At 34.4% G+C, this 14892-nt stretch overlaps 1 protein-coding gene across 1 annotated transcript in view; it reads right to left on the reverse strand.

Moving 5' to 3' along the window:
• Nucleotides 1-1729: 1729 nt before the first annotated feature.
• LOC111052137 overlaps nucleotides 1730-14892 on the reverse strand; it is an 86290-nt gene continuing 73127 nt past the window's right edge. The window contains exons 22-24 of the mRNA XM_039443429.1: nucleotides 12782-12867; nucleotides 10620-10801; nucleotides 1730-2210 (exon numbers count right to left, since the gene is read on the reverse strand). Of these exons, the coding sequence (XP_039299363.1) occupies nucleotides 10774-10801; nucleotides 12782-12867 (114 nt within the window). The 3' untranslated portion in view covers nucleotides 1730-2210; nucleotides 10620-10773. The remainder of the gene's footprint in view (nucleotides 2211-10619; nucleotides 10802-12781; nucleotides 12868-14892) is intronic.

Genomic DNA, 14892 nt, shown 5'->3' on the forward strand with positions numbered 1-14892 from the left:
ATCATTTATTCAGTTTTTAGTCCATAACGTGTTTACACTTGGTATGTAATCTTGGAAAAACTAATTTCATTCAGTCAATAATTTATTCAGTTTTTAATTCTATATTCAAATAACTCAATATTATTCGTTACAAGTGGTAATTGAGTGGAATATTTCTAATTAATTTATTAATTCAAGCCATCTAAATTCAAAATCTATAGTTTTCATTTTTGTTTTGGACTAAAATTTTATAAAAATTGTACACGTGAAATTCTAACCTCATCTTGGACTTTTTCACCTATAAATTTGAAAGAAAGATAGCACAAGGACTATCTTATTATTTTATCTTTTATCTTTCAATGTTATTACATTAGTGTCATTTGCATTGTAAATAGATAGATAAATGGAAATAAAACAAATTTCACATTAAATTTTTCCTGCAGTTACCATTGAATATGAGAAGTGGTTCATTATGCGTAAAATGATGGCTGAAATCCATCAAATGTTTGTCTGTATAATTTTGTTATTAATAACAACTTTAATTTATTTTAAACTTGATAATCCAATTGAAAATTAATAATCGATAATTTATTCATATTAAAAATTAAATTAATAGGCCTACAATAAATTTAAAAATTTGAATAATTTTGAGTGAATCTTAATTTCTAAATAATTTTTCAAACAATCAATTTATGAATGAAAAAAATATTATTTGAAATAATGAATAATAAATAATATTCAAAATGTATAATTCAATGAGTTCTCATTTATTTAAAAATCAGAAAAATATAGATAGAACAAATTCACATTAAAAATACATGCCAACAATGTCAACAGCTGATTGGGATGGCTGCAAGATAATTCACAAAGTATTAAGAGTACGCAAAGTAATACTTTGCACACTAGAGTGGAAAAGTGATTCTTTGCATTCTGTAATCAGTGCAGGAATGGTCACTTTCCAAGGTAACTGTAGGAAATAGTTATTTGTGCAACTAGTGTGCAAAGTGACAGTTTGCTGCACCGAAAGAAACGTTTACTAAATCTAACCACAGTCATTGTTACCAACTTAATTTTTGTTTTCGTACACTAATCCTCCATATAACCCACCAACTATTTTGTGTTGCCATGTTGCAAATCTGGCGTTCAGAAAAATTTTTTCCTACAGTTACGTTGAAAAGTGGCCATTGCTGCACTTATTACAGAACGCAAAGAATCACTTTTCCGCTCTAGTGCAGGAAAAAATTTTTCTGCACTCCAGATTTTCAACATGACAACGCGAAACACTTAGTAGGTTATATGGAGCAACAGTGCAGCAAAATGAAAATGAAGTTGGTAAGAGTGACTGGTGTGGCTGCTATAGTGAGCAGAGGTGCAACCAGCTTAAGTAGATCACTTATAACCAACGACAACATTTTTATTCAATTTCACAATAAATTAAGGTTTTTATCAATAATAAAATTACACAGAAAATCATTTGATGCATTTCAGGCAATTTTACCCATAATTACCCACTTTTCATATTCAATGTTAACTGTAGGAAAAATTTAATGTGCAATACGTGTGCAAAGTTCCTTTGCTGCACTCAACAAAACATTCCGCCCTCGCCTACGGCTCGGGCGTAAACGTTTCTTTTGGTGCAGCAAACTGTCACTTTGCGCACTAGTTGCACAAATAACTATTCCCGCACTAGAGCGGAAAAGTGATTCTTTGCGTTCTGTAATCAGTGCAGGAATGGCAAGATTCAAAATTGAGATGTAATATTTTGATTATATTTCTAAATTGTTAAAAATCGATCTGGCTACGTTGGGAGGTAAAAAAGTATAGCGCTATCTGCTTTGTCGAATGATAGACAAGGATAGCAACACCAATGTTAATCAAATACTGCCATTAAACGTGGACCTCATAATGCATAAGAACAAGCCAATAACACTAAAAAATGTTAACTATATAAACTATACATTAGATAATATCATAGTTAGCCCAGGTGTTTTGTGACAACGTAGGTAGTGAAGCCGAGGTCACACCTCTCATGCAGTGTTCCGATCCAACTCAGATCCGATCACGGATGACAACGGCTGCATGCCACACATGTCCGTCATTTAATCAGTAATATCGGACATGAATCGGATCGGAAGGCTGCATGACAGGTGTGGTGGCGACATAGAAGCTGTAAACCAGAGACTCCGGGTTCGATCCTCGGACGGTCAAGATATTTTTTCTCGAGCCACCACCTTCAAAAAGTCAAGAGATAAAGAATAAGGGTTAGTTGCACAAAAGTTTGTTAATTTTTAATCATGATTGAATTCCTGGAGAACCAATCAGAGAAGGTTTTCTTGTGAAGAAGGCTTCTATTATTAGTTTTCGTGGCATTAAATTGGGGTAAGAAGTTAACAGAATTTTGTGCAACTGGGTTTGAATCTTTTACAAATGAATCGGCCTGAGGAGAAAGGGAACATGTCAAAATTTTTCATTTTTTTATGGTCGAAATGAGTTGTTTACTGTGGGATACATCGATTGGAGTTGAAAGGGAACAAGTCAGCATTCTCTTTATACGAGAAACAGATATCGTATTTTTGCTGTACTGGAGTGAAAGAAAACTAGTCATGACACACATGTTCCCTTTCAACGCCGAACATTCGAAAATTAGCTGTTCGTCAGTTGTGATTTTTATGCTATTGTAAGGTTACCTTTCACGCGTTGCTTTGAGGTTGGATTGCTTTCGGTTGAGGTGTTTATTGTAGAAGTTGAAGAGTGATTAATTTATAATATCATCATGAGTAAAAGAAAGTTACCAAAAAACTCAATTTTTAGGGTGAATCTTATATAAGTGCTTATACTGAATTGAAATTGTTATCTTGAAAGAGTTTGCACCCTAATGACAAAAAACAATCTTGAAATTATCAATACTTTTATCTATATTCAGTTTTTTCTCTCCCCTGAAAAATTCTGATTTTTTAGATGTTCCCTTTCTCTTAAGACCGATTCAAATAATGAAATAACCCATGAGTTCTACCATACAGAAAATACAGCATAAATAAGAAGATATACTTGGTGTAGGGCGTTTAGGTTCCAATTTCCACTGATAACTCAAGTCGACAGTCCTAGTAGTTCTTTTATGTGAAACTATGTGACACTGTTAGTCTCTCATACTGTGCCGTTCTTACACTCTCAACCGGCAGTATAATAGACAGTAGACGATAGTAATCGGCTTGAATTAATAAAAAGCAGCTTGAAATTTGGATCATAGGCGACCTATGCTATGTGATACCTACTCATGCTAAATCTCTCCTCCATGTTCCTGCCCCAACGACTCTAAAAGCATTGTCTGAAAACTACTTTCTTAGGGCTGATTATCAGCTGATTGAGTTGGCATTCGGGAATCGAAGAGCATCCTTTCCTGCAATAACGCCTTAATATACGCTTCATGTGGCGTGGGCTTTATGCATATTCTCTTATGGGAGATAAAAACTAAATATTTTTAAAATAATTAAAAAACTATGAATACTACCATATAGAAAAGATAACACAAAAATATATATCCCATGGTTTAGCATGTTTATTTTCCAAATTTCACTGTTAACTCAAGTCGATAGTGTTATTTTTGGTGAAGCTATGTGTCGCTGGTAGTCTCTCATACTGTGCCGTTCTTAAGGTGCGTACAGATATAAGCGCCGCGAACATGAGAAATCACTTTTAATCAGCTGATGCCAAGCTTTTTATATCTGTATCTTACCGTCTCTGTAAAAATACAGATATAGTCAGCTGATTAAAAGTGAATTGCTCATGTTCGCGGCGCGTATATCTGTACGCACCTTAACACTCTCAACCGGCCAAAACAGTTATAATATCAAGACCGAAAATCAAGTAACGAAGCAGTATGTGATTACATAACCTTATCTTTTGGACAACATTAACATTCTATCAAAATTTTTGGAGAGAAATAGTACAGACTCAGCCTAGTTTTTCCTCAAATGTCATAATTGTATTATGATTATAGTATTTTATACAATAAATGAAATAAATAATAGACAGTGGTCGGCTTGATTCAAGAAATTTCGGCTTGAAATTTAGAACATAAACGACCTATAGCATGGGATATCTTCTTCTTATGCTATATTTTCTCTATGCTAATATCAAGTAAATACAGTGTGCTATTATAGGGCATAGATTACATAATTAAAGGGCTACTTCTTGTATTTTTCCTGTAGAGAATTGGTATTACCAGCTTCTCTTGGAAGAGAAAGTGATTGTATGTGTTATTTCATTATCTATGAAAGATTTAGTTACTAGCCCAGTCAATAAAGGTCCAAAAAAGCAGTTTCGATCCGAAAATTAAATAAAAGCTGAATTTCCCACCATCGATAGAACCCTCCCAGAGGGTCATTCTCCCAAAAGTCCCAAAAAATCCCCTTGGAGCTTTCCGCCCCAACCCCCTAAAACATGAAAAATGCAGGTAAACACGGGAAATCAATTATCTCTGTACCCATTGATCGGAAACAGCTCTATTATATGCCATTCGATTCGTTACATTATGGACTACATTATTAGTTATATTCATTTTTTCAATAGAATTTACAGTTTTCTTGATAAAATAATATATATGTAAAAATTGAGGGGGTTTGTGATTTGATTTTTTTGTTTTCTCCGATTAACCTCGAAACAAGTAGTTTTAAAGAAAAATGAGCCAAATATTAATGTAGCCACTCTCATTGCAAATCCATTGATGTATATTGTTATGTATTTGCGAATCAATTTGACGCTGTGGAAGGGGAAACAGTCGACGCGGAAAGGCGCGGCTGGCTCTCTTAGCCATAGTTAACAGCAAACTGGAAATCAATTATCTCTGTAACCATTAATCGGAAAAATCTATCATATGTCATTCGATCCGTTACATTATGGACTAAAATATTAGTCGTATTCATTTCCTCAATAAATCAAACAGTTTCCTTGATAAAATAATATATATATATTATTGGGGGGTGAAAATTTGGGGGTTTTTCGATTTGATTTTTGATTTCTCCGATTAACTTCGAAGCAAGTAGTTTTAAAGAACAATGTGACGAATAATTATGGTAGCCACATTCATTGCGAATCCATTGATGTATATTGTTATGTATTTGCGATTCAAGTTGACGCTGTGGAAGGGGAAACAGCCAACGCGGCTGACTCCCTTCACCATAGTAAACAGAATAATACAGTATGGCTCTGGAAACAATCAATTTTGTCTATTGTTTTGACATGCGATGAAACTAATTTTTCACATTTTAATTCTCTAAATTCTCTAAAATCATTTTGTTGTTATAGATGTGCTAAATCATGCATTCTATGACAGACAAAGATATTGTTTGCAACCGATAAAATATTCATACTATCACATAATATAATACATATTTAAAATATGTATGTATTATCATAATTCTATGCTGAAATTTATCATAAGCTATGTCAAAAACTGAGATAAATCATAGATTACAATAGTGTTAACAGTGGCAATTTCCTGAAAAATCAAAGCGTGCTAAATATATATGACGGCTGAGGCATAACAAAAATTATACATTGGGCTTGTTGAGTCGAAACTTTCTATGATTATCTCTGTAAAGTAGCTTATCTTCCGTTCTTACTAGTTGAATCTAGATTATTTAGACAGTCCAATATGAAAATTCAGTAGATTCTAAAGATGAAAGCCATGCAAACATACAAATTAAGGAAGAGTAAGCATGCATAAAAGGTAGGAAAATCATGAAAGTGTTTCACAGTATTAACCACAAAGTACCCTACCGTATAAGATTAATTGAAAGACGATTCATCATCTTCTATTATTTTTGTTAACATATCGATTTTTCACCTCCACTCGCATCTTGTCATTCACTATACAAGGTTGGCAGAAGCTTTTCTTTATGTCGATTAATGTTTATTGAAATTGATTTTGATTAGGGCACCAAAAGAATAGATCATTTTCTATTTGAAGCATTCAAATTGAATCTATTGAACATGATTTCTTATGACTTAGCATTCACAGATTTAGTTGGGTGAAGCTATTTGAAAAATGTACCTGATTATAAATTCCATGGTTTTTATACCATTCTAGTTCATTGTGATCATTGAAGGGTTGAAGTGATGAGTTAGTTCAAGTGAATTCTAGTACACAAGTATATTGTGCTTATGATGGGCTCTTCTTTATTTTCTATCGATGTTTTGCTCCAGTAGAGAAAATTTAAAATGTTGGTTTTACATTTTATAAGCTTTATAAATAATATAAATTTATCCAATATTAAATTAATCGATGTTGACTTTCATTGTATCGCTTTGTATCAATGTTACTTGCACTGTTTGCAATTCATCACTATTCTCTTATGAATTAGTTTTTTATGAATTTCATGATCTGAAAATTGAAATTCAAATGCTATTTGGATGACGTTCACATTCCACTGGTTTTTTTTCAATAAGTGTTACGTTGAAGAGTGAGGCAATTCAATCCATTTGGAAGTAAAAGGAAATCACAGTGCGATTTGAACAGTGGATAGTAACTTTGAAATTCAGTTGCTCAATTCATTACGGCTTGATACTATCATTATTTTATAATTATAGTTGATCAGAAATATGGATTGTCTATAATGTTTATATTTCAGTTTGACCAATATTCTATCACAGTCTCGCTTTCATTCATAAACATCATAATCCTAAATACGTGGTTACCTTAAAGATGTAGCTTATCCTACGTCGAACAATGTACAATATAAACAATTTTCATTAAATTATGATAATCATTGGAATTTCTGCCTGTGATTGAGGGAAAGTCATTTTATGAGCCTTGAAATTCATACCTAGGAAAAGTTTCATTATTACTAGAAATTTTGTTATTTTTACTATTTATTATAGGTACTGTACATTGATTTTTGTGATTATAGAGATCAACTACTTTATTCTGAATCAGGATAAGGATGAATAGGGAAATTGTGAGATGGGGATAACATCCATAGTTACATAGCATCAATTTGAAAGCTCTGATAATAATGATTTGAACGGAACTGCGATTCTGGCTTGGTATTGCCTCTTCATGTTCAGTGAGAATAGTAAGCTTCAGAATAATTCGTTCTCACTATATGTGATAATATTTGGTAACATTTGTTAATATTTGAACCGAATGTGCAACAAATTAATCTACTTTCAAATTGAAAACTTTTTTGTTCACGTGATCTGATGATATTCATTCCATTATCAAGTGTTTAAATTATAAAGAGTGATGAAACAAGTTAAAACACAAGAAAAGCTACGAAAATAAATTTTGAATCTTCATTTTTCACAAAATAAGGATAAGATGAAGAGTCGGACACATAATATATCATGAAACTTCGTTGAAAAACATCAATATCTGAAACTAGAGTTATCAATTGTGTTACCTCTGACTCGTATGGGGAAGGCACACTTCAAATTAATATAATAAATTCAGTGAGAAAACAACGAAATCCTGATTTTCATCATGAGCATGGTTAAATCAAGAAAACTGTAATATTTTTTAAGAGTATTGAAAAGTGAAAATCTATATACAGGGCTTGTCAAAACAATAGACAAAATTGATTGTTTCGAGTGCCATACTGTATTATTCTGTTTACTATGGTGAAGGGAGTCAGCCGCGTTGGCTGTTTCCCCTTCCACAGCGTCAACTTGAATCGCAAATACATAACAATATACATCAATGGATTCGCAATGAATGTGGCTACCATAATTATTCGTCACATTGTTCTTTAAAACTACTTGCTTCGAAGTTAATTGGTGAAAACAAAAAAATCAAATCGAAAAACCCCTAAATTTTTACATTATATTATTTTATTAAGGAAACTGTTCGATTTATTGAGGAAATGAATTCGACTATTATTGTAGTCCTTGATTGAACGAATCGAATGGCATATGATAGATTTTTTTTGATTAATGATTACAGAGATAATTGATTTCCAGTTTGCTGTTTACTATGGCTAAGAGAGTCAGCCGCGCCGTTCCGCGTCGACTGTTTCCCCTTCCACGGCGTCAAATCGAATCGCAAATACATAACAATATACATCAATGGATTTGCAATGAGAGTGGCTACATTAATTGTTCGGCTCATTTTTCTTTAAAACTACTTGCTTCGAAGTTAATCGAAGAAAACAAAAAAATCAAATCGCAAACCCCCTAAATTTTTACATATATATTATTTTATCAAGAAAACTGTTAATTTTATTGAAAAAATGAATGAATTTAATATTGTAGTCCATAATGTAACGAATCGAATGGCATATAATATAGCTGTTTCCGATCAATGGGTACAGAGATAATTGATTTTCCGTGATTACCTGCATTTTTCAACTTTGAGGGGTGCTAGGGGGGAAAGCTCCAAGAAGATTTCTTGGGACTTTTGGGAGAATGACCCTCTGGGAGGGTTCTATCGATGGTAGAAGATTCAGCTTTTATTTAATTTTCGGATCGAAAAAACCTTTATTGACTGGGCTATAAGGTGAAATGAAAGAGATGTTGTCAACTGACTAAAGAGCAGTCGTTAGGTCATGTCAGAGGCCCTGAAATTGATCAGTTGCGACCTGAAAACGCTGACACCAGACCTCAGCCAGCCAGGTCACTCGATAAATTATTATTACGGTAACTCCATGTGGAACTCCACATGGTGGTGATGCATTGAAACTTCAGTTTAGATCTAATAAATCAAGTGAAACTGACAACATCTCTTCTATTTTACCTCAATTTTATGGAAAAATTCTATAACATCTCTGTTCATTGTGTCAATATTTACTTTTTATCCTCCGTAAAGCCTGGTTTTCATCAATAGAGTTAGTGGTAGAGAGTTCCCTGGGCAAGTATTAACTATCTTGTGAACTCCCAATGAAAACGTTTATGGTAGAGTACTAGTTTTTAGTGGAGTAGAGTGATACATCACCGTGGGATAGTACTCTACCACTTGCTTTCCCCCTCCACCGCTTCTCACTCTACTCTACCACTACTATGCCAATGAAACCAGTCTCGAGCTAATAGAGTAGAGTCGTACCGTAGGATATCAAGTTTAAGAAGTATTGTTATTTATTAGAAAGTGTTAGGTGTTTTAGGCTCATCTCTCACTTAAGCGACTCAGGTCGAGAAGAGACTCGACCCTGGTCGAGTGCAATGTGTTTCCAAATGGTGACAGTCAGACCAGTCGACTCTAGTCTTCGCGACTGTCACCATTTGAAAACACTTGCTTTCGACTAGAGTCGAGTCTCATCTCGACCTGAGTCACGAAGGTGTGAGTTGAACCTAAGTGTTAAATTATTGAAAAGTATTGACATTTTAAGGTTAGTTCTGTTCACTAAACAACACACTTTACCTACTATTCTCAATTGTAGTGGAAACAGTTACTCGACCAAGTAAGTAGAGTAGAGTTAGCTCGGTAGAAATAGAATGCCAGTTACTCGACCAAGTATGTAGAGTAGAGTTAGCTCGGTAGAGGTAGTATGCCAGTTACTCGACCAAGTATGTGGAGTAGAGTTAGCTCGGTAGAAATAGTATGCCAGTTACTCGACCAAGTAAGTAGAGTAGAGTTAGCTCGGTAGAAGTAGTATGCCAGTTACTCGACCACTAACTCTACTAGTGAAAACAAGGCTTAAGAGGGCATGTATAAAGAGATTGAAACCGGGAATGTTTGACGTCACGCAAAATAAAATCGACCATGAAAAAGCTCTGATAAACTGACGAGCAATATACCTCTTAGGCCGGTTACAGAGCTCGACCGACCGTCAGTGCGTATGTACCATCCTGACCGTACGCATCGATGAATCAGTTTTACACATTCAGAGCTCGACCAACCGTCAGTGCGTATGCACCATCCTGACCATACATCAGTTTTTCTGACTCACAAAATGGACGCCTTTACAGATTGTTATTGCAGCTTATTATCTTCGTAAACGAAAGATAAAAAGACGTAGATATCAATTTTACCCGATGGTCGCCCAAAGAGCATTTCAAAGGGTATTTAGTAACATTATATACATCATTGCGTGGGGTGAAGATACATTTTTCAATTACCTCAGAATGTCCATCAGAAATTTCGATGAGTCATTTCGAGCTTGTATCACCATTGGGAATACTTGCAGTCACTTTAAGCTACGGATCAAATAAATGTAGATAATATTGATGATATATGATTTTTTCAATACAAAATTTAGAAATGATTGAAGAAATGTATAGAAAAACTCTGAATTCAAATATGACACTATGAATTCACTCATTATGCTATTAATTCAATATCAGCTGATTGTCGGGCAGAGGTGTCAGCACATTGGTTATGTTGCGATCGGGCTACTGATCAGTACAGCTCTGAAAGCTTCTATTTGTTTCAATAGCGCGTCAGTCGACCGATGGAACGGATGCGCACGAGCTCGACCGACGGTATTCGTACGCTGTATAAAACGCATGGTCCTGATAGTACGCATGCGTGCCGTCAGTCCTGCTCTGTACGGATACATGGAATATCTATGGAAAAGACAAGCGCGACTGACGTACGCACTGACGGTCGGTCGAGCTCTGTAACCGGCCTTATCTACTTCTACCTTGCCATGAAGTCACTTGCTAATTATGAGCAAGTCTGTACATGTGACATGTTTCATGACACAACTTACCAACTATACATGTGACATGTTTTATGACGTCGCTTGCTAACTATGGGGTCAGACTGGCTCGCTGTTGAAGATGAGGTTGGTGTGGTCTGTAAATGAGGGGGTGGGGGAACAGCCCCGACTGGCAGAGCTGAAACTCGAACTGGTGTCCTCCAAGCTACTGATGCTTTGGCATTGACCTCCACCTGTGAAAAACCGCAAATTAATCAATTAATTATCCGGTACAACAACAAAATAAGCAGAAATAATCAAATCAAGTTATTGCCAACGACAAATATTACACAAGTATAGGCCACGTCATAAAATCACATAATCATTAATATCGAGGCACCAAGCTTTGCTCGTTATTTATTTATTGATAAACAGAGCACAATTTTTCAAAATGATTGGGGAAGGACAAACAGGCACAGCCCAAAACTGTTTCTTCCCCGAATTTTGATTTATACACTATAAATGGTCCAAAAAGAAGGTTATGTTTCATACACTTGAATCCAGGTCCAATTTTATTCAGTCAAAATATTTAAAAACAGAAAAGTTCTAATTTAGATTGTTTAAAACCCTGTTTTTGACTACATTTTCGCCATTTTAGCCGCCATATTAAATTGCATTTGATCGAAATTGTTCGTGTCGGATCCTTATATTGTAAGGACCTTAAGTTCCAAATTTCAAGTCATTCCGTTAATTGGGAGATGAGATATCGTGTACACAGACGCACATACACTCATACACACACACACATACAGACCAATACCTGAAAACCACTTTTTTGGACTCAGGGGACCTTGAAACGTATAGAAATTTAGAAATTGGGGTACCTTAAATTTTTTCGGAAAGCAATACTTTCCTTACCTATGGTAATAGGGCAAGGAAAGTCAAATTACACACAAAATGGAGTGATCCATGGCCTAGTGGATACAGTAAGGTCCGGTCCACGTTATAATGGCAGTGGAGAAAGATAGGAGAACAACGTTGCCTCTGTCTTGTCAATGTCTTCTATAGACGGTAGCTGATACAGGTTTATTGATGTAATATTAACTGTTCATTCTTGTTTAAAATAATCAATTATATTCTATTAGGCAAGAAATTATATTTTACAATAATTTCATAATAAATTTTTATAATTAGGATGAAATATTTTAATTAAATATTAATTCTACATTGTTAGAAGACGATCTGGCAACAGAGCAGAGCGAGAAAGAGATAGCGCTATCCGCTTTGTTGGATGATAGACAATTATAGCAATACCATTGCTAACCAAACACTGCCATTATAATGTGAACCTCACAATAGCGTAGCAGCCCAGACATCCCGGGTTCAAACCCACTTATCAGCAACATTTTCTAACATGGTCACTCCCGTGTTAAACTGGATGGGCATGTAAAACTGTTGGTCCTGGCTGAAGTATGATAGCCGTGAGGCCCATTGACGGCTTCAATTATACAGAGTGACACAGAATAACGGGAACTTTTAAAAACGTTTTATGGCGTTAATGGGAAGGGTAAAAATGATTTTATTCAAACTAATGTAAAGTTCAAGACTTGCCATTTGAGAATTATTAATAACATCACTTTTTGACAATTACTTCTTCAAGATGGCTTCCTCCTGCACGAACACACTCTTGAAATCTGTGTTGAGATTCCTGAACGATTGCTGCAACATTTTAGCTGGGATATTGTTAATTTCATTTTGGATTGTCTGTTATGATTAAACCACAGTTATTGATCAAGTTGTAAAAACGTTTGATTTGAGATAGCTCCACAAACAGAAAATCACAGGTGGACTGATCATGGGACCAGGAAACGCAGATGTTGCAGCGATCAATGAGGAATCGTCAACACAGATTTCAAGAGTGTATTTGTTCAGGAGGAAGCCATCTTGAAGAAGTAATTGTCATAAAGTGAGAGATGTTATTAATAATTCTCGTTTTGAACTTCACATTTATTTTATTTGCCAATATATTTTTCAATAATTGAATGTTGAATTTTTATAATTGAGATTAAATATTTTGTTGAGTAAGTCTATTTCTACATTGTTGAAAACGATCTGGCAAAGTTGCAGAGGTAGAAGAGGATAGCGTTAACTGCTTTGTCTGCAGATAGACAAGGATAGCAACACCAATACTAATCAAATACTGTCATAATGACTTGGACCTGACTATAGCTTACCTAGATGAGAGACTGTAAGTTTTGAATGTGAACTGTGGACCCATCCACAATCTCCTATGCGGATCGGCATGAGTCACTATCTCCACCTGCAATTAATCAAACAAACAGACAATGAATCAAACAATCAACCAATCAATCATTCAAACAATAAATACATGTGTGGTAGAAGAGGCTACTTTTATTTATATTATTCATCTACTATATTTATTTATAACATCTGAGCACTATCCATATTTTCCAATATTAATCAATCAGAATCTAGAAGCTCAAAACAATTCCTTTTTCCCATGATCTGAATTGAAATTTATAATGCAATATTAATAGAGCAGTAATGTTTGACCAATAGTGAAGGTCCACGTTATAATGGCAGTGTTTTATAAGCAATGGTATTGCTATCATTGCTGTCTATCATTCAACAAAGCGGATAGAGCTATCTCTTTCTTGCTCTGCTCTGTTTCTAGATCATCTTTCCACAATGTAGTAGTATTTTCCACAATTAGTAAAATATTTCATCTTAATTATGAAAATTATGAAAATTCATTATTAAATAATTGAAAAATATAATTTCTTGCTTAATAAAATATAAATGATTATTTTAAACGAGATTGAATAGTTAATATTACATCATTATTTTAAACGTGTTGATATTGCATCAATAAACCTGTATCAGCTATCGTTTAAAGAAGGCATTGACAAGACAGAGGATCGGCAACGTTGTTCTCCTATCTTTCTCCACTGCCATTATAACGTGGGCCTCACTATTGGAATTGTGTAAAAGTGAGGACTTACAGCCGGCTTATAGATGAGGGGATCAAGTTTCATTTTACTCATCATATCTCTATATATTTAAAAATGAATGTCTGTTTGTGTGTTTGTTAGTTTGTTTGTTCCCTATATACTCGAAAACTACTCTTGACAGAACAGCATAAAACTTTGGGAATATGTTGTGTGAATATTGGGATGGTTTATGACCAGAAATTTTTATAGGGGGACTAATAATAATTATTTATTAATTCATTTTACATACCTATGTTTTTGAAATTTTAGGCCGAGTGGCTACTTATAATTTAGCATCTAAAGTTACCAGCTGTATAATAAACACGTCACCCTGTGATCAATTGTGTACTGATATTAAAACGGTAATTTGGAGTTGAAGTTAGTGCACCGTAGTTGATTGGTACCAGCTGTAGATAATCGTTCCTCAGAAGACCTATACAAATAATTATCACTCCCCTATCATTGAGAAACTGGAAAATAATTTATTATTCATCTCATGAAAGAGAGTTGTTCATATTGCAATCATTAATTACTGAAGAATGGCAGACAAAATTGATTTTTTTTTTTTAAATTTAGCTTAGCTTACTCATCCTAAAATGGAAGATGGAAAGAATATGGAATTCTGTGTAATTCATCGTACATCGCATATTTCCTGGACCATCTATTGACAATCAACAACTATGAAAACATTAAATTCATATTTGAAGCACCGATTTAACCTACCGGTATCTATTTTTTTAATTCAACACTTTACTGATAGATATTACTACCAATTGATCGAGAATATTTATGTTGCAATGTCGGAATAATAAATGCTGCATGACTAAACACATAGGAAGTCCGTATTGAGATATAAATGAAAATATTGATTGTCAGATAAATTTCATGATTCACCAAATAAAGTCAAGTTTGACATGAGATAAATTGACTTTTTGGCGGTACGAAGTTGGCCGGGAAAGCTAGTCAGGCTATAAAAGCAATAGGCACGTCTTACATAATTATTGTAATAACACAAGGATCTAATTAATTCTTGACAAACTGAAAACTTGTCCTACTGAAATCTTGAAGAATTTAAAATAGGCCTATAGCCATCCTCGGTAAATTCTGAAACTATATGTAAAATTTCAAGTTAATCAGTCCAGTAGATCAGACGTGATGATGCGTCCTATCCCGTGCCTGTATAAGCCAGTTATTTCCTTTATTATAGTATAGATGAAGTATGAGGTAAAATCATAATATTGCCTTTATTACTCACTTATTGAACGTGATAAAACACACGTTCATAAATTACACATTAGAAATTAAAGGCCGGTTTCCGAGCTCGGGATTTAGCT

This window comes from Nilaparvata lugens, chromosome Y (genome assembly GCF_014356525.2).
Source record: "Nilaparvata lugens isolate BPH chromosome Y, ASM1435652v1, whole genome shotgun sequence".
In the NCBI taxonomy this organism is placed as follows: Eukaryota; Metazoa; Arthropoda; class Insecta; order Hemiptera; family Delphacidae; genus Nilaparvata; species Nilaparvata lugens.